This window comes from Anas platyrhynchos, chromosome 8, assembly GCF_047663525.1.
Source record: "Anas platyrhynchos isolate ZD024472 breed Pekin duck chromosome 8, IASCAAS_PekinDuck_T2T, whole genome shotgun sequence".
NCBI lineage: Eukaryota > Metazoa > Chordata > Aves > Anseriformes > Anatidae > Anas > Anas platyrhynchos.
In genome coordinates, this window is record NC_092594.1 from 14,440,008 (window position 1) to 14,464,832 (window position 24,825).

Sequence of the window (24,825 nt, forward strand, 5' to 3'; positions counted from 1 at the left end):
AGGATTAGAGTTACCAGTGCAGGATTGCACTAATCCAAATGGATGTACAAGTGGGCTCAGTGTGTTGCCAACTGCTAATCCAAACCAGTATCTAATTATCCAAAAATCCTATAGATGATTTCACAGGTAGGAGACTAAACTGTCAAAGAAACAGCAGTGAGCATGGTATGTGATGCTGAGATAGTGGCGTCAGCAAGATTTTTATGGTAAAATTAACCTCACTGAAGGCAATGGATCTTTGCCACCCATTGCAGCAGGAGCCTGAATGCCACCATCATTGTATCTTACAGCTCCCTTTAGTGTGCATTGCTTCTTGGTGTGCCCCACTGCTCATGCTGGCAGTGCGCACATGGTGAAATGCTTGGGTGGAGGTGGGATGAGACACTTTTTAAGATCTGCTAGCATTTGATCTAAAACAAAGTGAAAGCACTAACATGGATTCAAAGTGGTTCATGAAATAGGCAAGAACTTGGTCCTGAGCATTTGCACCACAAAGTTCTCATCATTCACTTTGTTAGATTATATTAAAAGGAACACGATGTTACCTAAGAGGTTTGTTTCCACGTTGCAACCAAAGTTGAAGAATAATTGTATAAGACTGAACACTTCATGTAAGTTCAAAAAATATAAAATGATTTTTAAAATTCAGATGCTTGCATTGCTTTGCTAAGCTGTTTGGAAAAGGCATCTTCTGTTGCACTAAACCAAGAGTTAAAAGGCTGCTAATAGTCTTCCTGGTCACCCCACTCGACTGCTGGATCATCATCCATTCGCAGAATAAGGTAGGAGAGAAGCTGAAAGAGATTCTGCCACAACAGTAAAGAGACAAAAAAGGAGAGGTCGCTTACATCGATCTCACAGCGGTCCCCAGCGTAGTTCACGTCGCAGAGGCAGTGAAATTTGTTGAGCAAATTCTGGCAGAGGCCCCCGTTCAGGCACGGGTCAGAACTGCACTCATCAATGTCCTTTTCACACCTAGAGGTAAGAGAGGAAACAGTGATCCTCTGAAATCACGTACAAAATGCATAAAACTGGCACATTTTTAATTCAGATGCTTTTTGGTGGGAGGGTGCTCTTTTTGAAATACATAGTATACTTCCACATGTGTTTATGGTCTTATTATTAGCCATGCTTAAATCTTGAACTTCCTGCGTTATATTAAAACACAGATAAGCTGGAAATGTCTTTTCTGTGGAGTATTTCCTGGTTAATGGTGCTTAGCAACATGAAATGTACGTTGCGGTGTGATTTTAGAGCTGGATCCAGCACAGCCCTGCTAAAAGCTTGCTTGTCCATTCTCATTCTTACTGCGAGATGAGGGCACGTTTTCCTTATCAGTAATTTGGACCCACGTCGAACTCATGCATATTTTTTTTCACAACAGAGTGCCTCTGGGAATACTCACTTGCTTTTTTTTTTTCTCAATTAAAAATGCCATTAGATGCCCGGCGCAATCTCCTACCCAGTCTCTCTGAGGACATGGGCATCGAAAATGGTAGGAAAAGGTGATGCAGAGTAATGTTTTAGAAGCTTAAATAGGTATCATTGCATGCTTTTGAGTTAATTTTGATGAGAAAGGAAACCCGAGCTCTTAATTTCTTAAAGCAACTAATTGAACATTAATGAAAAATGTGTGAGACTTTTTGGAAACAAGTAATGAGTTGGTGCCTTTCTGCTCTGGCAAAGCTTCCCCCTTAATTCCCTACCTCATTTTCTTAAAATAATGCTAATGGTCACTCCTATTTTTTCCAGATAAAGAGTTATGTTCACCCTTGAAGTAGAATGCATGAAATTATAAGGAATTGCTTTGTTCAGTCATATTTATAACCACCCAATAAACTGTGTTACATTAGAGAAGAGCTGTTCTTTATATTAAGTGTGCTTAGCTCGTTTTCTTAGTTAATACATGAAAAAGTTTCCACCACTTCTTCCAATGACAAATTACATTCACATTCTTTAAAAAGCTGAAATTAAAGTATTAATTCAATATGTAAAAATTGTATGGCTATGAAATTAACCTATGCAAAACTGAAAAACGACTAGAAAACAAAATAGTCCAGGGCATGAGATGCCTGAATTCAACTGAATTTCTGGAAGATGTGAAGTAGGTAATTAGATAATTTTGATAATCCTGGCCTGGATTCAAGGAATAAACTGTTTTCAAGAGACAGCAATATCTCCCTTAATGAAGAGTAATCTTTTCACGTTTCCCTTTCCATATAGTATCAAGTTTATTCTTTTTTTTTTTTTTTTTTTTTTAACTTGTGATCCCCAATCGATTGACATGGAAAGACAATGTTTTCTCTATATTGTACATCAGTGGCTTTCTTAGGGATGAAATATTGTCTTTAAAGGAATATGCCTGCTTTACCAGTCTAATCAATAAATATACCAAAGGGTTATGCTTTGAATTTTCTTATTAACTGACGTATTTGAAGTTGTTCTGAAAAAAAGAAGTCTTGTGTTTGAGGTGAAATTTTCTCATTTGGTGTACTAACTTCTGCAAATGCAGAAATACTTCTGGTTTATGGTGCAGCAGCCTGGAGGTAAAGAGGACAAATAGTCGATTTTAGACATTGGAGAAGAATGCCTCGCTGTGATAGTCAGTTATAGTGCAGTGTGCTTGGTACAAGGCTGCTGCTCAATATGAGGATCATGGGAACTATAAAATAGAGATTATTGCCAGCCAGTGGGATGGATGTAAGCAAGGCTCATTCCCAAAGCTGTAGTTAGCACGTTGTCTGGCAGGGAAAGGAAGAAGGAAAAAACACTTTCTCTCTACCTCAAAGTCCTGAGAAAAATACACACCAAAGAATTGCCTGAGAATATGCTTTTATTTATTTTGTTTTTACTATTATTTTATTTTTTAACCTTTTTTTAACTGTTGTGGCATGGCACACAGACCTTCTGGCTGAGTTAAACAGTACAGCACAGATGTGTCTGACAACCACACAGAGCACTGAGTGGGTGGAAACTTTCATTTCATCCATCCTTTATGGCTTACTGTACTGTTTCCACAAAGTCCATGGATTAATAAGTTTTGAGAGAATTAAAACCTTTTGTTGAAAATTGCTTTGTGCTTTCAGAGCCAGCATAGCTTGGTGCTATTGAAGCTTTGGATGTTGTACTAAAATGTAATGCTAATTTCACTAAGAGTGAAAGCCATTCATTTTCTGTTTCTGTTCTGCATTCCCTTTCTTACTACCCAGAAAGGTGCTGTTACCTCAGGCTATATTATGACTGGGACAATGTCCTTCTATGTTTTTACAGCACCTGATGCACTGAGGCCATCAAGCTTCCTTATTCCCAAACCTTTTGTAGACAACAAACAAGGGGTTAAGAGTGAATTGTGGCAATCTGCTATATGACACAAATTTTGCTGTGGGAAAGGATGATGGCCTCTCTGCTTCAGACTACACTATAAGATGTAAAAAGTACTTCTCAGCTTGACTTTTAAATAATAATCCTGTTTTTGTATTTTGGCATTCAGTAAAAAATAAAAAATAAAAATAAAATAGAAAAGCCGCTATACCAGCAAGTATGTCATGTCATGCCATCCCTGTAGAATAGATTGTATATTCACAGTGGATATGTGTGAAAAACAAACAGCTTTGCATATTCTTGTATCACTATTCTGTAGCTGATTTTTATATATGAGCAGGATATGTGTGTCCATACATGAAAAGATAATATTCTTCTTTGCCATATACAAATTGTCATGGAATCCAAAGAACAGGCACGTGGAAGAAAGTGTAAGATGCCAGCTAAGGAATAATGGCTTGTCCTGGAATTGGTGGTGCTGTATTAGAATAACCCTCCCTGCATTAATTTGTGATTCTTGTCTCGGTGCTATACTTTGGGGACCTCAAAGGCACTGCAGCAAGGAACTGCTGCATTTGAAAACCAACTTTGTCTGTATTTCTGCAGGAGGGTGATTCCCCAGTAGATGGTACACTCTAGACCCTTCTGGAACAGCTTTTGGAGGAATTGCTCCACACAGTGAAGCATCTCACCGTTCTCCAGCAAATCCCGGCAGGCACACACACGCCAGCTCACCGCTGAGATCAGTACAGTTGCCGTAATTGAAACAGGTAAGATTTTTGTCTTCATTCCCACAAACTGTATGCGGTAATTTTCTGTACCTAGATAAATAAGAAAGCAATGGCAGTTGTTATTTGCTCATTCCTTGTCCACTTCTGGATGTCTTGTGCTTGTGCTCACCTTCTTCTTTGAGTCTAGGCCATTGCTTTAGTGGAAAATATTGAGATCTGCCTTGCAGATTTGTTGTCTGCATGCAGAACCTAGCACCATGAGTCTCCAAACAGAAGGCACAGTGCTCCTGCTGGCAAATACTGCCCAATGCAAATGGGGTGACCACCCAGCTGTGGAGCTGCACACACCTGGTGCCTCCTTGGTTCTCCCCCTGGCAAGGAAACCCCACGGCTGTGTGGTCACAGGCCAGTGCTGGGGGCTGGCCGCTGCCTGTGCTGTGAGGCTGGGGTGGGAGCAGTGCTGGATGTCCGTGGATGGACAGCAAGAGCTGGAGCCTGAGGCTCACATAGTGTGTGTGTGTTACTCATACTTAACTGCCTGAATTGGGGTTTGCCTCCTCAAGGATTTTCTGGCAAGTTAATGATTCATCGCTTTTTAGGAAAAACAAAAAAAGGGGCAGTGCTCTGCCTGGGTTAGTGGCTTGGGTCTGTGTGACACCCAGATATCTTAGAAGAACTCAAAAGAGGGATCTAACATACAAGATAGAGCATATTGGGCCAATATAAGGCACCTTCCAACTGATCCACGTCTAACTGATCTCTAAAGCTTTCTGTACTGCAGGTTCTTTATATATCAATTCTGCAGCCACAATTAATATGTAAATTGATGCATAGTATAAAATACAAGTCTGTATTTGATGTGCATTGAAATGGGAGCATCAGTGGTGTAGTAATCCCTCAGATGACAACATAAAAAATCATTTGGACCTTCCTAGTTCATATTACCTGCAAAGTTTTCCGGTGAAGTTGCTAGCACACAGGCACGAGTATCCATTAACCCCATCTATGCAAGTGGCCCCGTTAGCACACTGGTGGCCACGGCAGTTGTCTATGTCCTCTTCGCAGTTTAACCCTGTGTAGCCAGGTTCACAAACGCACTCGTAAGAGGCAATCCTGTCCGTGCAGTTTCCATGAACGCAGGGGTTGGAAAAACATTCATCGATGTTGGTCTCGCAGTGAGTGCCGGTCCATCCCTGGGCACACACGCAGCGGTAGGAGGTGTAGAAGTCTTCGCATGTCCCCTCGTGCATACAGGGATCTGAGCTGCAGGCATCCACCTGCAAACAGCCAGTAAGAGTAGGGTTTGCAGATATTTTGAGAAATTGTTCCTCCTGAGGTTTTTTAGTGTGGACAGCAGCATTTTCGAAGTAGGAGAGATAAATGCCACTGATTTCTATGGTGCTCATACATCCTCGCAGGCCATCCAGACTGTCAAAAGCCTTGTCAGCCACATAGATGTCAGTCTCTTCTCTTAAAAAGTTGAGGCTTCCTGTGGCAGTTGCGCTGGTTGCAGTGTCTTTCTTGTCATCTATATCAATGTGCCACCTCGAAAACTGGGACAGGGGCTCCACCATAGAGACCGTCACCTGATGCCACTTCCCATCGCTCACGGGCAGTGAACTAGCGAGGGTCAGCTTATAAAAGCTGTTGCCGCTTTGCAGCTGGAAGAGTAGTTTGGAGTGGTGAATACTGATGGTAACAAACTCTGGCTCCTTCTCTGCATACAGCAGTATCACATCTGTGTCCCTAGTTCGAAAGCCAAATATGATATTGGTGAGGTCTCTGCTGATTTTTCCATTGCTTCTGTAAAATATCGCGCTGCTTCGGCCGCTAAACACTGCGTTAGCAAGACCTGTGCAAAGATAATAATTGAAAAACCAGGCCAGCTTTAAAACAATATGTGTGGACATTATCTCTTCAGTGCCCCCATGCTCCCTGTCATTGAATTCCTTTTGTATCTGCTGAAAAACAACCAAATTCCACCAGTGTTTCAGTGATCCTTGCTTGCCTCTTATAGCTACAGAAGTTACAGGGCAGTGCCAGCACCAGTGTCCCTGGTGCCATGGGAGTTGCGTGGCTTTGTGTCACCTGAAGCTCTATTTCTGGAGCTTTGAGTGCATTTTCTCTGTGACTTGAGAAGGGGGACTGGCCCCATTTACTGTAATGTAAATCAGAAGTATCGGTAGTAAAAGAACCTATGGAAGTACATAACCATAGGTACTAGTCGGGCCCTGCTTCTTCTTATGAGGGGAGCCCATCTTGGGCACTTAGCAAAGAAATAATAGCAAAAGACCAGGTCAGCAAGGCTGATGGGGCTCAATAGCTTTTTATAGGCTTTTATGGACATAGCCAAATCTGACAGATGTAACCATACTGATATTATTTTAAATGGTATTTTGGGAAGAGGTTAAATGATTATGTTAGTTGCATGAGTATATTAAGATTGAAAAAGTATTTAGCTATTAGGTATCTCTTCTCATTGTAGTACTCATCTACAATATCAGTTCCTGTATTCACATTTGTAGTCAATAGGTAGGAAATGATAGGTACCATTTCCTTGCACTTCTCTGCTTCGTTGGTGTTATCTCTTGTTCTTCCTTAGGCAGAGGAGTTGACCATGACTGTATACAGCTCAGACCTGAGGCTGAGAGAGTTTTTCCAAAGGAGACGTGTTTGTCTGTATTCGTTCCCTATGCATCAGCAACTAGTTTTTCCCCATGAGGGACCAGCACTGGGTGAACCTTTGTTCTCAATGCCTCTTTTCTTAGATAAGGCATTAAGAGGTTTTAGAAAGTATTTGGTTGGATCCCAATCTACTCTCACTGATGCAAAAAGGATGACTCTCATTGAAGTCAGTTGGCAAAAAGCCACTTCAAAATCGATGTGGGAAGTCGTGCCTGTTGTGCTTAAAGCCAGCTTCTCCCGCTGCGTGCAGGCTGCCGCAGCCTCGCTGCCGGCACTGAGCCTGCGCTGGCGGGACTGGGAGGGCAGCAGAGGACTCGGTTTATGCTGCTGTGAGTGAAAATTGATGGGCAGCATTATGGCAGTTTTATGGACGTCTTCACAAAGGTATTTGACATCTTTCATTAACATGGTTTCTACTAAAATGCACTAACTCAGTGGACTGTAAATTTGCACATTCTGAGATTTATGAGGATTATAGACAGGGAGGAAAGACAGGAGGAATGTCTTCTGCTTGTACTTAAGACAAATTTAGCTCTGCAAGATCCCAGCACTGAGGTAAGGTGGAATTCTGAGCTTTCTCTGGGCTCAGTAAATCTCAGGAAAAAGAACCCCGGGGAACCCCGGTGCAAGATTATGGCTGGGGAGCAGCAGCAGATGAGAACTTGCCATTCACTGCAGAGTAAATGCTAAAGCAATTTACCTGAAACCTCCCAACGATGCAGGCAATAAGCACTGTGAATTATTGTACTGCTCAGTGACTGTCTATCCCAATACTAATGCAGTCTTTCTCACAAGAGAGGTTTCCCCTAAGGAAACCATACCAAAAATGAAACTCAGAGCTTTTCAAAAATTATTTTAAACATTTCACAAAGCTGTTTTAGCTGTTTTTAAGCTTAAAAGCTAAAATACTCCTGCTGAAATCCTTTTAAATCCTGACCACAGCTAGGCATCTGGATGTGCTTTTACTCTTAGTTGTGCCACTGGGCATAAGGTTTTGTGGTTACTTGATGCTCCCCACTTCAGCTTCTTCTGTCTAGCTTCTCTCTTTTTTTTTTTTTTTTCATAGTTGGAGTTCATGTTTTATTAAAATGCAATAGTGAATTTTATGAGAGAACATATTTGATCATATTTGATGTTGTCATTAAATATGTCTGTTATAGAAGGTGCCATTATTTTAATTTCAGTAATTATTTTAATTTCAGCTGTTAATTTTAACAAGTGATGCAGTGCTGATTCTAACAATCTCAATGAAAATAGCATGATACTGATCTGCTTCTTAATTGTCTATGGTATAAATCTTTTGCTGACCAACCTTCTCATTCCTAAGAGTCATGACATGAAGAATGTCAGACATTTTAACAGCTTCCATCAGACTTTGTGTATTTATCTTCCTTCACAGCATCATTAAGACTTCCTTTAATAGTAAAAAAAAATAATATATATATATAATATTATTATATATTATAATAATTATATATATATATATAAATTTAAAAAGGAAAAAAGGACAAAATATTTCTTCCTAATCCTTCCTTGCCTTTTAAATTCTGCTTCAGTTCAAGGTGGCGAATGAAGGCATTCAGGGTGGCTAATGTTCTTAAGACAGCCAATGGCCATTACTTTTCAAATTAATATATTGCCCGTAATGCAAGTGCTTCTTACAAAGATACTGGTTTAATAGCTGTACTGCTGACATTAGGGTGACTTCCTTCAAACATTTCTTTATCATCTTTCTTTAACATTAAAGAATAATCAAGTGATACAAAGTATGTCATGTAGCTTGTGTTTTCAAGAGGATAGAGAACATCCTAAGGTTAATCCAACACTAGATATCCTCTTATCTCTTTGCAGTACAGGGATGTGGGGTACACTTGCACTCTGGTGGTGTAGTGATCTATTCTGCAACCTTGACAAGTTATGTTGAAAAAGTCAAATGTGAAGGTCGTGCAAACATCAGTGTCTGTGTCATGGGGTCTGTCTGAAAATGCCTGTGTTTGGAAGGGCAGAATTTTCCAATTAACTTGACTCTACTTACAATTAACATGATTATTATTATAATATAGAAATAGCATTTAAATGAACCTTGAAAAAAGTGAATATTGAGTTTTATGGAAATGTTGATGACAATTTCAATTGTTTCTAACCTCAAGAGATGACAGGAATAACTGAAATGTACCTACATTCAAATCCTTGGTGCACCAGCTGGCATTGTGCTTCTTGAGGACAGGGCCCAAGCTCACACCACTTAACTTCCTCGCATGCTTTCCCTGCTGTATTAGGGGGACATGTGCAAGTGAAGTCATCCCAGAGTGAATAGCATACACCACCGTTATGGCAAGGGTTGGACTATGGGGAAAGAGAAGAGACAACCTGAGTAAATCTTGGTGGACTCACAACTCTAAGGATATGGGACTGTTTGGCAAGAAGGATAATTCTGTTTATTTCAGGTGGAAAGCAAAGACCAGTGCTAAGACTGCATAGAGTAATTAATTGGTGAACAACAGTATTGTAACCTTAAAATATTTTCATTCTCTACTATGCCAATAGCTCTTGCTGCTGCTATCCATCATATGTAATGTAACAGAATCTGCTTTTTTCTAGCATTTCTACACATTTTCCTAAGATATCATTATTATCAAATATTGCATGGAAGGGTAATAAATATTATTTTTTAATTACCCATGACGAACTTGTGAAGATGTTACAAAAAAATGTCCTTCTTACCTTGCAGAGGTTGTCACCCATGCAGCCTCGGGTGACATTGATCAGGGTTCGGTTGACAAAAGAATTCTGTGAGTTGGTGATGGGGAAGAATTCCAGTGGCTGGTTATTCACTCTTACATCTTGGATGCAGCCTTTGAAATACCTGCCATTTCTATTAGTTTCTCTGTTATCTGGTAGGCCTCCAATGTAAAGAATTTTCTTGCTCTGGGTGGATAGTACTGGAGTAGAAATAAAGCCTAGGTATCGGGAGGACTGGAACAGTTCAATCTTACTTGGTTCTATTTTTAACATTATTAAGTAGAAGTTTCCATCATTCATAGAGTGTTTCCCTACTAATTTTGTGGAATTTAGAGCTAACACTGTGAGTTTCCCACCTTCTAAGTAGACTATTAGGTAGACAGAGGTACTGTTTCTCAAAGCCAGTAACAAGCCAGAAGATTTGCGTGTTCGGACAAACATTGATATATTCAGATTTTCATTCTGAGTGGCATCAACAGAAAAAGCAGCATAGCCTGAAGAGTCCTCAGATCCAAACCGGCCCGGAATATACTCTTGGGATTAGCGAGACGGGAAAAAAGAAAGAAAGAGAATGGAGAAAAACAAAATAGTTAGGGCTAAATGACAAAGAAGCCAATACAATGATCAAATAGCTACTTCTGGTAATATTTACTTATGGTAGTAAGATGTGCTGGTATTAATGGATGTATAAGGACTTGATCCATCCATAAAGGGCTTCTATTCCCAAACTTCTGTAGGCCTCCATGGCTGTAACATTAGGCCACAGTACAGGACCAGATGTTATATTATTGTGCATATTTTTCCCCTTTATCATGCTCTGTGTAATGCTGTGTTTTCAAACAGTTAAATAAGGACAGATTTCTCCATTTTCCTGGATTGGTCATCAGAAAGATAATTTTGAAAGAAACTGGTTTGATCCTTTGATGACCATGGAAGTTAATATAATTCTGGATCTATGTGATTTTCTATTTTGCATTGATTTCAATCACAGAAATAGTCAAAAGCTGCTCAGCAAATATCTCTTGTGTACAACTTCCAAATAGCACACCCATTTTGTCCTGCATAGGCTCCCCAGTTCTTCAACAGACTTTCTGTTGCTGGAGCTCAGTACGTGCTCATTTGAGTCCTGCTCATTCCTGAGTGCTCATAATACTACTGTGTCACAGGGAAAAATGATGCAGGACTGAGTAAGCCTTTTTATTTTTTTTTGCTTATCAATTAAAACGATTAAACCAAAAACATCTGTCTCCCTGCCTTACTCTCTATTTTCAGTAATGATTTTCAGACTTGTAAGGATACCAAATATGTAGTCCAAACCGTATTTTATTCTGATGAATCATCTCGTTAAAGCACAACAAAGTGTTTCTATTTTTACACTTCAAGTTTCATGATCTTGTCCTCAGCATTACAGACTTCCTGCCTAAACACTTTCAAGAGCTATTTTTTAATATATCAAATTCATAGAAAGAACAAACCAAGCCTTTTTTTTTTAATGCTCACATAGCTGAACAGTCAGTCCCCTTTTGCGCAGTAAAACTCTTAGAGTGAGACCTCGTAGGCCAAGTTCCTGCCTGCAGCACTACTCTTTTTTTATGACTACATTAAAATAAGCAATGAAAATAGGGTACTGACTGTGAAGCCCCTAACAGACCCTTAATAATCACACTGCACTACTATGTGGCAAAGTAGTATTATTTAGCGACAGGAAAAAATCCCTTGCTTGTTCCTAAATGATTTCATAAATTAATTAAAAAAAAAAAATGGTTCTTTGCATAAGATTACCTTTATTTTTAGATGACTGCTAAAAATCTGGTATGTAGAAATATGTGCTTGTTGGAATGGGTGTTTTGAGGCATGATACCTCTTTAGCCAATACCTCTTCTGTAATATTGGTACTAGAGACTGAAATATTTTTCATGTCAGTAAAAAGAAAATTTCAGCTAGAGTTATGAATCATTAGTCTTCAAAGAGGTATTTCATGTTTACAATTACTTTGTTGTATTTCCCTCTATTTATAAATACATACATATACATATATATCATCAGTCTGATCTGTTTGATGAGATGGCTAGCATCACCTTGGTCAATATTAACCTCTTGGGTCACAACATGTGGATGTTGATCAAAATGAGTCAACATCTGTTTGTTATTTTGTGTATGTAGAGAAAATATTGCTTCTTGTCAATTAAATACTTGGCAGCAACTTTTCTTCAAAAAGACACTAGCGTTTCTTACGTTATCCTTTACCACAAGTCTCCCCCACTCTGCCTTTTAAGAAACCTGTCACAGCCTTTTAAATATGGCATATATCTAGAACCTATGTATCAAAATGGCATGGTGCCATGATTTGCAAGGAATATTGTGGTCAGCAGAAGAAAAAAAAAAAAAGCACACTTTCTAATCATTCTCAACAGTTCTAATGCCAGTATAAGCCTCTCCTGGCCCTGACTGGTTTTAATTTTGCTTCATATAAGGAGGCAAACATATTTACCAGATGTTGTCCTATACTCCAAAGTTGCTTTCCAAACATTTGGATAAATTACAGCTAGACTTCAAAGCAGTCTGTTACAATTACCTCTCAGACTCTGTCATTTTGCAATAAGGGAAAAAAAACAATATTGAAAAGTATTGATAACTGTTAAGTATAGCATACAAAATGAACTTGTATTTGAACATTTTGAAATGCATTTCAAGCTGCAGCTTTCTGCAGCAATACATCCAATAGGCCCTTGGGGCCAGTCGTTCAGCTGGTGCAGGTCAGTGTGGCTTCCCTGGCCGCGGTGCTGCCCTGCCAGCCTATACCAGGTTAGTCTGTCCGTTCTCACCTGACCACAGCACTGCTGTGGCACTTCATTTTTTAGATTTCTTGGTAAATGTATATATATATATATATATATATATGTATATATTTTTTTATCTGTGTATCTACATATTATTGTATGTATTCTTCTTCCCTAAACATTTGCTGTGGTTGAACATGTGTGCGTGGTTAGTAAGGGGACAGATGGGGAAGCAGGGGCAAGGCACTGCAGGGAGGACTCAGCCCTGTGCATTTTTCAAAACCCCTAAAATGTTTACTGAGGAAGGATTGCAGAGCCCACCCCAAGACATTCCTGAGGGGTGCTTATTTACAGCTCCAGAGTTACTCACTGCCATTCCCGCACCAGATGTGGTACAGCAGGGAGCTGTGCAGGGACCTGCTCGTGTCCTCCCACTTGGCCTCGGACTGCACTTGGAAAGATGACTTCTAGCAGGGAACGTGCTACAGGCATTGCCAGCTTTTGAATCCCTGGTTGTCGCTGCCAAAGGGGCTGTTTTCTGAGATGTGCTCTTCTGTTCACTGAGACAGGGACACATCTTCCTCTGGTCACCAAAGTTATCTGGCAGCAGCAGCCTCTGCCAGCTGCTGCCCAGAGCTGTGTTGTACTTGGCTGAGATGAATGGGCCTCGGTCCCGGTCTCTGAAGCCCTGGCTTCTCCTCAGGCTAATCAGATTAAGTTAATAGCATAATCCCATTCATTTTGTAAAATTGGAATCTCTCTCTCTCTCTCTCTCTCTCTTTTTTTTTTTTTTTATTTTAACATGCAGTACTTTTGCTGGCTTATTATTGCCTTAAATGAGTTTCTTTATAAAAGCCTAGAGAGCTTGAGGATAAAATTTTGAAAGAATGCTTTGAAAATAAGACTTCAACTCCAAGTGACTTGGTTGCTTTCTAAATTTTACTCCAGTGAACTACAGTTTTCCAGAGTTTATGGAGTGCTAAGAGTGCTAAGAAGATTTTAAAACTGGATGAGCAGAATCCACCAGTTTAGCCTGACTTTTTTTTTTTTTTTTGTCAGGCTGAAAAGCAGCCTTCCTGGGAAAGTAACTAGAAAATAATGAACATGTGCTACTACTAACCTCTTGTGCTTTCTTACCAGTGGGCAATAAGTTCCAGAGATCCTAAGGCACACGCTGGTTCATCACTGAGATAAGCAGGCCGGTATGTTTTGAACAACCACTAATGCCAACAGCATGATCTTACCTGCTGAGCAGTGGGGCCCTGTGTAAGGCCGGTAGCAATCGCAGTGGTAACTCAGCCACAGGTTGGTGCAGCGTCCCCTATTCTGACAGGGGTGGTTTTCACACCAGTCCTTTTTAGTACATCCTGTCTTGACATTTAAAGACGATTCAGGTGATGCATTCTCTGGAGTAATAACATTCAAGTCTATTTCAATATCCTGAAGACAGCCTACAAATGAAGGTGTAGAATGTATATTATTGATGTTAAGCAGAGAGCTGCTGCTAACGTTCCCCACTGGTAAGCTGCCCAAAAATGTGCTCTGAAATGCAAGCCTCACGTGATCATTATCTATCATAGCAGAAGTTTTATTGACACATGATTCTGCACAAGAGCTGTCAAGTAAATTAAGAGTAACAGCTCTTGCCAAGGTTACCTCCACTGAATGCCATTCTCCATCACTGACATTATGTGAAATATGCAAAAGAGCCCGTGGCTGGTTTTTGACTTGCACAGACAAGTGTAAGTAGCCATTCAGTAACTCCAGCTTCACGAATGTGTCTTTCTCCCCTCGATGAAACAGAAGGGTTGTGGGTTGCACAGTCTGAAACCTCAGGTTCACATTATAGAAAGATTCCTTTTTAGGGGTCGTGGGATTCTTCAACCAAAGGAAACTGTTTCCTTGAAAAGAAAATGTAGTTATGGTTTCACAGTGTATTCCAGTATATCCAGGTGAGCATATGCAGCTGAATCCATGTTGGCCATTTTTTAAATGTGGGATACAAATTCCATTATTTTGGCATTGCTGATCAGTACAGCCATGGAGAATTTCTGTGCAGTTCCAGCCGCCGTAATAAATCCCTTCTTTGTCTGCAGGTGGGCAATGGCAAGTGTAATTCCCAGGAAAATTCTCACAAATTCCACCATTTTGGCAAGGGTTCATGTAACATTCATTGATGTCTTCATCACAGTGAATACCTGAAGAACAAACAAAGAATTAGACATTTTGGAGTGAACAACTAGAGCCCAGAATTGTGTTTTTAAGAACCTGTGCTTTCTTAAATTATCTTTAATTTAAGAATAAAATTCTCAGAGTGAGCAGGGAACTGTGCAGTGTAACAGTGAGAAATGCAAAAAGCATCCCTGAATCCTATCAAAATTGGGGTGAGGTACGGTGAGATGCACCTTGACCACAGTAAACGTGCAGTTGCACATTTCAGGAGCAGTTGCATGTTGCAGGTCTTCACAGATGGAAGCAGAGGTGATTTCTGGTTCATCAGCTATATCTCATACTAAGAGGAGAATTGTCGTGGGAGATGAGGATGTGAGAAAAGCTATTGGAAGGGTTTGAACCCATGTGGCCCAGAAAAATGTTACTGGTACTGTGTATCTACAGGGAAACATCCTTTACTTATCCTATTTGCAAACTATAAAGAAAAGAGGAACAGAGTGTCTTCCCAAACATCCCAGAGCCTGATGATTAAAGCACGGGTGATAGTGAGTCATAGCTGCTTCTCTTCCATGTAGTGCATGGTTTCTTGTGTATTGTGTAAAGGAGAGCTCCTCATCTCAACTTGACTGGAATTTGATAGATGTAAACCAAGTATGCATAGTGGGTCAGGCTGCACAAAGACAAATCTGTTTGCCTTGTAAAACTTATCCGTTTATCCCTCTTCAGTATTGTTTATCTATAAAATTGTAATTATAGTAATTCTCCCTTGAACATTCAAGTGACTGATAAGTATGAAATGGATCAGGGAAAATCTGTTTCTTATCCCCCTTGGAAGCATTCAAAATATCCAAATGTTTTTTTGAAGACTCATGCAAAATACAGCTCTTAGTATTTCCCCCGTTCTGGAGAAGAATATGAAATGCTAGTTCGGAACTAACTGCAAAGTATTGTCTGCACAAAGTAATTACTAGACATAATTATGCCTGTCCCTGCAGTAGCATTGCCTCAAGCAGCTCGTCACTGGCTTATCATGTTAGGTGCCTGTAAATTAGATCCTGAGGTATGCTAGGACTCTCAGGGTTGCAGAGAGGTACAAGGCACCACACCTAGTTTTACATGCAAATTCACACAGAGCTTTATTTTTATAGCAAAACGCAGTCGTTTTTCATGGAAAATCACAGAGCAGCATCCAGCCACAACGAATAGCTTCAAACAGCAGCAGATAAACGTATCTACTCAGGCTAATTCCCCGCCTGTCCGTTTTATTCAATCACAATTGTAACTAGACCCATCTCAGGGAGCGGTAAGTTCTGAGAGCCAGAAGGGACCTGGGAGTTGGCCAAGATTTGTTTTAAAGATTGGACAGAGTGAAGTGATCACAGCATGTATGCAAAAGGCCCTCTTAGCAGTGATCTTCCTCACCGCAGTGCCCTCCTTCAATTACAGCACATGATCCGAAGCTTGAAGCAGAAACTACCAAGCACTGTAGTGCTCTTTCTGGTCTGACAGTGGGGTTTTACCACAGCAGCCTCTCTTTTCGAGCCAGGCTTATATTTATTCCGATGTGAGATGTCTGTGTATACCTTAATGTGTAGTGGCATCTGGCAGAAATATGAATCATTAGGCCTGACTTTCTCAAAGTGACATGCACTTCCCAAACCTTGACTGACTGGGGGCCAGAACAATGACTGCTTTACCCAGTTTGTGGCAATTTCTGTGTTAGCGACTTGTCCTGCTTTTACTGTTCTAGTATATGAAAAGTGAAGTTACCGTGAGCTGTTTCCTGTTTCAGTCAATGTTTTAGTACATCTCCTGCTTTGACATACACGGCAATGTGACCACGGGTCTTGTGTACTACTCAGTTTTACTATGACAGCTGTAGAAATATTGGTCTCATTGGGTTTTTGTGTCAGAGAGAAAAATTAATACAGCCTAAAAGCAGTAGGATCGGGTATGTATGCCTTGCCATAAAGCCTTAGGGTGGTCAGGACAAACATAAGGATTTACAGACCAGGAGCTCCTATTAAACCTTTCATAGAAAACATCAGACAAGTGACTGGCATGCTACAGAGACTGTCTAGATGCTTAGCTGCTGCATGTTCAGCTCCGAGTATGTTTGTTTATTATCCCACAGCACCTGCAAGGCATCATCTTTGCCTTGCAGCTTGTGGTCAGTGTTGCAATAGTGTTGTTGTCCTTTGAAAGGGTGAAATAGATGCGTGAACTGAACCCAACTTCACAGTTACGTTCAGTGTCTGTGTTGTTCTCTACCTCATAAAATTGAAAGGAAAATTAATGAGATGGTTTCATGAACATGCTAAACTTATTTGGAAATCAGATATGTTTCTGTCTATAAGTTTAGATAACACACTAATAACACAAGCATCAGTGTCTAAGGAAGAAATTAAATTTGTTTTATGAAAAGAAACAAATTGGTAGTGCATTCTTTGCCCATAGTGAATAATATCAGTTACTAAATGCAAAGTGACTATCACAGAGAGACCTCTCTCTATATATATATAATTTCATAAGCATTTCAGTGACTGAATACAAATGCTTATTTTCTAAGTAATGGTATTAATATGTTGAAAAATAATGATTTTGTGGATACCTCTATAAATATTTGTTTATGTATACATATAAATACAGATTCAATGTCTGCTATTTCATAATAAGATTAGCACAAACATAAATATAGGTCACACCAAAAGACAAGCAATAAACCATTTTTCTTCATAGAAGGAATAAATAAATCAGCTGTTCTTACAAGTGGTGGTTGATATTGCTTGTTATCTGCCAACTGCTATGCAAAGACCACTGTCACTCAAGATAAAAGCACTCTAGATAAAAGGATTAGTCAATATTTATAGAACTGTATAAGCAGTTCAAATAGCTCAGGTTGGAAGAGAAGTTAGCATTAAAAAAAAAAAAAAAGGATTCTGAAAAGATATACCAAAAGCAAGTGCAAGGGGAGCTATTTTTTTTTTTCTGTAGTTACATGCATCGGCTCAGCTAAACATGTTTGTGTTTTGGAATTGAAACCATTTTATCTTCTAAATATATTATATGCCTACCTAAAATTTCAGATAAATATATTTTATTTTTTATTATATTTTGATAGATAATAGTTAATTTTTCCTCCTGTAAATTTTTATTCAAAACAGAGATGAAACAGCTCCTTTGACTTTGTTTGACAACCCCACTCATAACTTCGTCTCCTTTTTTCACTTACACACTACCATTAGAGCTATTATCTACCCATTAACCTCTTAATTAAACTATGTTTCATATTTAGCAGAAAAGGTTTTCTTACAGAAGCAGAATGACAAAAGCAATTATTCAAGCATACTTTTGCTAAATGCCACTAACTTTCATTTTGATTAAACAAATATATGTGTTACCCAAATTACACTTTTTACACACACCTCTAGTCAGAAATCTCTCTACTTTCCCGTTCCTTGACACTTTATAAATCATCATGCAAGTACAAGCAAGCAGTCTGGATAGACGTGACATACTCAGTATTACCTAAGTACACATAACATTTCCCAAAAAGAAAATATTTACCTGTAAACATTGTCATTAAAATGATGTAAACCTGTATCCTAGTTGCAACCATCTTTTTCTGAAGTAAAAAGATTGTTTAGCATTTACGCAGTCCACAAAATAAATTTCTGCAAAATTCAAAACAGTTCTTGCTATAAAGGCTTCTTTTCCAGGATTAGCTTGTTCCACTTCTGTACCTGCTGATGTAGTCTGATGGTGTATTTTGTCCAAGCCAGATCAACAAGGCTTAAAGTAAGACTCATTAAACTGCTTACGTAATAGATATGTATTCTACTTATACGCTTCTTCAGAGTGTTCAGTCCCAGTGTGCTCAAACTGAACTTCGGTGATGTTTGACAAAAAGGCATATTTCTAAGATCTCTTCAAAACTGATTTGTCACTTTTTACTGTTTTATATTGTTTTTCTTTTAAGAACCAATAAATATTGTTTTCATTTTCAAGAGGTTTATTTACCAAGATCAACCTTTTTATAGTCACTGTCATTCAAAAAACTGTATATGTCAGTAAGCAGAAAGAAAAGACCTACAGTTGTGTCTGCCTTTGTTTATTTTTGTTCCGCTGGCATTCATTGTTCTGCTTGCTGAAAATTTATGTCTGTAGATTTCTGAATGTGCTAAAGACAGAAAAAAAAATCATTGAAAGATTTTTCTTCTTCATCTCTTGAGCAAGGCATTTTTGATTTGGCCCTAATTTAATGAAAAACTATAATTATAGAGTTCCGTAGACTGAAGTATTTATGTCTGTGACAATGCAAACAGCACTTTTTTTCCTTCCATTACACTTTATTTACTTGGTAAATTTATGATTTGCATAGAATATTGCTAGAACAGTATCTCTGTGATATCTCTGAAATACTTATAAAGCGAGAGCATCTTTCCCTGGGTTGCTGTTTATACCATACATCCAGTGTATGACAAACTATACATTCAGATCTTTCAGATTTTTTTTGTTTGTTTGTTTGTTTGCCATTTTAAAACCTGAATCATGGATCCTGAAGTCTCTCTCAGCCTACCTTATTTCCTCCACATTATAAATATTATATAAATAAATTTATCACTGAATTGGAAATTATCTCTGTAGTCCAGTAGTCAGGACTATGTGAGGTTGTATTCCAATATATTTTTTTGTTTTTGCTCCCTATGCTGTAAGTTGTGAAGGATCTTGCGGGCAGTGCAGGACGTGGTGTTCATCTCCGCTTGGGAAGTCCTGAGTGCTCTCTGGGCCTCTGGTATCATTCTCTGTTTTCATCCAGGAACTGCAGCCTGGCCCTGAGAAATAAATGTTGATTTTTTTTGCAAGCAGATGTTTTTCAATTTCTCCCCCTCCCTCAGATCATTTATTCATTAATTAGGAAATTCCTGACCTTGTTTGAAATGTGTTTTTAGGTTTACCAAAAGACCTGTACACAAGATACAATTCCGGATTCAGTTAATCTACAGTACAGTTACTTCCATCGTGGTGCTCAGAAATCTGCTTTTCCTTCCAGCCTAAGATACAGACGTAGAGTGATTATTTCTGTTATGAACACAAGTACCGCAGTGTGAGAATGTCATCCAGACTCCTTGAAAGGTAGGTAAGTAAGTTTTAAACAAAAGAAAGTTGATGTTGGTAAGGTATTATGCATGTACTTGTCAGATGTCTGATGCTACAGCTTGAAATAGCTGTAGCGCTAAAAATGCATTTTTATTTTGAAAATAACAAGAAAAATTTGGAGGTTCTCAGCCTCCTTTTACAACATGATCCTGACAAATGTTTTGAGGTAAGATTATGAACATATACATTGTCAGCAAGTTGGGATAAACGTACATTAACACAGCTCAGGGAAAACACTGAGCTGATGACACTCCAAGACTGGAGAACATCACACCAGGATATTTAGCTAACTGTTTGAAGCCATGTCAGAACCATCAGAAGTTGTTTGGTTTTTTTGTTGTTTTGTTTTGTTTTTAACAAGTGCCAAGAAAAAGTGAGTTATAGAAGATGGTGTTTATGCTAATTATTGTAAGGTCTATACAGTAACACTAATAAATACGGTATTGTCTTTGATAACATTTTCATATACAAAATGAGGAAAATAATCTATATGAAACCACTATAAACCTGGGTTTAAAACTTTCAAAATCCTGCACAGAAATTTCATAAAAGACGTGGGTGATGGAATAGAAAGTTTGCTTATTAAGTTTTATGTTAATGCAGGGTTAAGAGCAACTTTGTCTGTGTTAGAAATTAGCTTTTTGGATGAGTTTAAGAAACTGGAGCAATGGTCTGAAAAAGGAAGGGCTAATTAAGTTTGTATAGTCTCAGGCCAGAATAGTCATCAATCAGGTGGAATAATCACATGAGTTTACAAAGGCTTGGTCACACCTTAGCAGGAATATTGAGTACACTTTTAGTTCTGCACTTCAAGGAAGGTTTGGATCAATTGGGAAGGATTCAGAGAAGAGTAATGGGAATAATCAGGGGTCTAGAAAATATAACTTGTGAGGAGAGACTAAAAGTGTCGTGCTATTTAGTCTAAAGACCAGAGGAGGAAAGGAGACCTGGTAACAGTCTTTCAGCACAGGAACACACTGTTCCCTGAGACCATAGTCAACAAGTAAAGAATTTGTGTAGTTGTACTGCAGTAAGGAAGATTCAAGCCAGACTTGAGGAAAATATTTTCCATGAAGGTAAGGCAACAAAGCCTTGGCACAGGATGCCCAGTCCTGGCCATAGCATTTTTCTTTGGTTCCTTAAAAATGGGTCAGATAACAGAAGTACAAAGTGTGACACAGCTCAGCTGATCCCATTCAAGTCAGATAGGCAAAACAATGTCTGTTTATTCTGTCGAGTCTATGTTTTCCATGATCCTGTGATTTCCTTGAATAAAATAATTCCCAGCAACTGAGCTGCAGATGTGTCAAAGTATATAAACATACATTTATGGATACATATCCAGGTATAGAATGCAAATAGGAGTAAATGTTGGAGAAATTTAAACTGTAACAAACCATTTAGTATATGCTTTATGGAAGATGAAGACAAAGAGCCTGCAATAACACTTCTTCCGCCTATATTTTACAGTTTTGGAAGTGTCTGTTACAAAATCCTACTTTAGGCAGAAAGAATTTTTTTTTTTTTTCCAAGGGACTCATTAATCCTGAGCCCAGCGGAAAGATCTGGCAGCGCATATATTCCTCAGGCCTCCAGGTCTTAGCAGACAATCATGAAAATTCTAACTTTGCCACATCTGTGCTGATAATTGCAAAGAGATAATTACTCTTTGCTGGAAGGAGGAAATGCACGTTCATGAGTAAGTAAGCGCAAGGAAATAAATTGACCATCTCTATGTCATCATAATTAAAATTCATGCTTCTGGGCATAAATCAGTTGTCATGGAGGTCAGGAAGGAGGTTTTTCTCTTATGTACATCAGTGTAGATCAAGTAAGGGGTATTTAAATGGATTTTATTCTCCTATTTTCCTTCAGTTAAGAACCGGCCTATGTTGGATATTGAACTTAATGTGAGCAGTGATCTGATCTAGTATGGCAATTTTTTGTCACTGTTTTAGGAGGAAAAACTCATGTGAAATGAAAGAATACAAGGCTGAGCTGGAGCATATGGAAAATTGGATACTTTAAAATAGGAGGATAATAAGCATTTGCTAACATTGGGATAATTTGCACATGATACCTTTCACGTAGAATTCTAGTTTTGTGAAGTTGTAAGACCTTGCTAGTTATTCCTTTATTGCAGACAAATTCACTATTCTGCTATTTTTCCTCTTGACATTTGAAATGTACATATAAAGTTAATACTGGTTAGGAAAAAATATTGAAATAGAAATAGAGCTGAGTGACTTGGCTTATTCATTAAATATGTCACTCTAGCTGAGGAATATGGAATTCATAATGTGCCACGGTCAGTATGGCATGCTGTAACTTAATCTTTTCAAATTTTGCAGGCCTGAAGCTTCATAGACTAGTTTGAATTTTCAGTAAAAATAGTTTTCTTTTTTTAAAGCAGTAAAAAAACCCAATCCCTTAATCTCTTCAATCATTAAAGGGTTTTTGAGAGCAAAAGTACTTGGAAATGTTTTTCCACTTGTTTCACATGTTTTGTCACACCTAAAACAGTTTTCATTTAAAAAAAAAAAAAAAAGCCATGTAGGTGATTAGTTGTTTAGTGAGATCTGGTGTGTTTATTTTATTTTATAAATATTGGAAACAGCCGACTGATTTAAGCATTGGCTTCAGTTTCTGGGTAGCTCAGCCAGCCTTTTCCATGATCCTGCTTTGTAGGGCTCCTTTTGCAAGGTTGTGTGAGTGGCGCAGCCAGAGGTCAGAAACATATAGGCTGTGAATGGCAAGGGGCCATGTCCTAGAAGGGCAGCATGGCAAAACTGTTGCTTGTAGCCTACACCTTCATCCCATATTTCGATTAACACAGCCGGCCATGTGGATCCAATTGTGGGATTAGGGTCTGAATCTGGAGTAAAGAGAAGCGTGGTGAAGAAATATGTCCCTGCATGGCACTCATTTTCCTTTCATTTCCCTACTTCTAGAGTCAGCTTTATATATAGGTAAAAGAAGCAGCTGCTGTTGTGGATGAGTGATGGAGGTAGGAATGAAAACTGAGCAGTGGCAGCCCAGTTTTCCCAGGCAGCATCCTTCCTGAGTGGTTTTTCTGGTTGCAGTAACGTGTGTGCAGCTATGGCCATGTCACTGACAGGAGCTAGGAAGGGCTGATGAGAGGAAGGAGAGCTGTGATGGGGAGACCATGAGCATGGGGTGTGGCAGGTTAAAATGGAGAAAGGTGTTAGATAGATTGAAAGGAAGGAAGAATAAAAGAAATAAGACAAATTTAAGTGGAGGAAGATGATAGCATTAAGATAGCAGAGATTTCTTACTTAGCATGTAAAATTTTGGAGATTAAACTGATGAAAAAATAGAGAAAAATGTGACAAGGATCTTAATATAAAGGAAAAGGAAATAAAAGAATCAGTGGTATCCCCAAAGGTACTTATGTTGGCATTTGAGATAGCCACACATAGGGACGCATGGGTAGTAAGAGGAGCAAGAGTGTATGTGTATAACCACAGATATATATATAGGAAATGTAAAGGAATGCTTAAAAAGACTGCAGATCATATATGGGGTCTATACAGTGATCGGACCTAAAATATAGAAGTGCAGAAAGGAGACAACAGGAGCAATGCCAAAGAAGACAAATAACTGAAAAAAAAAAAAAAAAAAAAAAAAGTATTATAAAAATAAATAAGTCCTTGCATTTTTGTAATGAAATTAAGGTAGTCACATACAATGGAGCAGAGAAGTCTGGTCACCTGGTCCAAATTTCCACTCAAAGCAGGGTCAGGACACCATCCAGAGAAGAAGCTGGAATGATTACTGGGTTTCAGATAATTTGATGTATTTATACCTGGTTATGCATTAGGTATTAGGAAGCCAAAGACAGTTATTTTGTATTCTGCTTCCAGATCATTTTTTGTGTGTTCTTTAAGCTGAAAAAAAAAGAGTATAGATAATTCAGGTATTTTTCATGTTTTACCTTTCAAAAGACTGTGGTAAGACTGCTGAATTCAAAGCATTAATGATCTGATTTGCATTTTTTGTAGATTTATGAGCTTGTACATACAGATGATGTGTGTGCATTTGAACTGAAGTGTATCCAGAGGGATCTTAAAACAACCAATACCTTTGAGTTGTTTAATTAGATTGTACAAGGTCATGTTTCATTGACTTAAAAATCTGTTTGGAGCATATGATTCACTTTGGAATTGGAAAACAAATTAATTTTCACTCCTACAAACACTTAAGGGCTTTAAAAGAGTGCTCGCTGTTGATGAACACATCCATTGAGAAATGTAGGCTGCATCTAGTCTCCCCTAAGAGGGATTTCTTTACCTTGTCTCTTGTTGGCTGCTTCCTGTTTGTTTTAACTGAGGTGGGCAAGCACAGCCACTGTGCTGCTTGGTGTGGAACGGCCTCTGCCCAGGAAACAGGGCTTTGAAAATATTCAGTCATTTGCAAGATTTTTCATTTTGCTAAAACCAGTGTGAGCATCCACAACTCACAAAAGTACTGCATTTACATAACTTCAGTGTCGGTCGATATTAAAAGAATCTAAAAAAGCCATCAGGCTAGAAAATCATAGTTTTAATTGGGCCTATAGAACTTAACTGAGAGTGGAGACCTGAGAATAGAAAAAACATTAAATATGTACAAGTGAACATACATAGCATGCATGTGCATGCTGTGTGTATTTTAAGCAGTGTATTGTACAGCTGTATAAATTGCATGAAGATTTCTCTATTTATGGCTTGTACAGTTACATTTCTCTGTTCTTGCTTGATGTATTTGAACGTCCTTTCTTGTCACTTTATAGGCAGAAAATCTAGTCTTTTACACCAAACTAAGTTTTTATAAGGCTGCTACTCTACCTGATGGGTTTTCTTTCCTGTGTAAATAAGCTTTTGCTTGCTATAGACTAGATGGAGATGCAAAAGACCTTGAATTGTGGACTGCCATCTTTCAGTCAAATTCAATAGCAGTGGGAATAGTAGATCATACTCTCTTGACTTTTTCATTTCTCTCATGCCCTTCAACATGAGTTCTTTTGCAGTGTGAAAACTCACCCGAACAATGGTGGTATTTATCCAAGGTTTTGTAGGCTTAACATATCTTGAAGCTGTGAAGTGTGACACCCAAAGTAGCTTCATTTTCAGTAGGTCACATAACCATACCACTGGCAAAGTGATAACATGGACTTCAGCTAATATTTTATGTGCTTGCCATAGACTTGTGACCATCATTTTCAGGGATTACCT

General features: G+C 38.7%; 1 protein-coding gene across 2 annotated transcripts in view; it reads right to left on the reverse strand.

Annotated features, from left to right (window-relative positions):
* CRB1 (crumbs cell polarity complex component 1) overlaps positions 1-24,825 on the reverse strand; it is a 101,944-nt gene that overhangs the window by 24,540 nt on the left and 52,579 nt on the right. For both annotated transcript variants that reach the window (XM_072042143.1, XM_027463097.3), the window contains exons 6-11: positions 13,504-14,457; positions 9,462-10,012; positions 8,918-9,083; positions 4,998-5,904; positions 4,014-4,142; positions 849-975 (exon numbers count right to left, since the gene is read on the reverse strand). In XM_072042143.1, the coding sequence (XP_071898244.1) occupies positions 849-975; positions 4,014-4,142; positions 4,998-5,904; positions 8,918-9,083; positions 9,462-10,012; positions 13,504-14,457 (2,834 nt within the window). The remainder of the gene's footprint in view (positions 1-848; positions 976-4,013; positions 4,143-4,997; positions 5,905-8,917; positions 9,084-9,461; positions 10,013-13,503; positions 14,458-24,825) is intronic.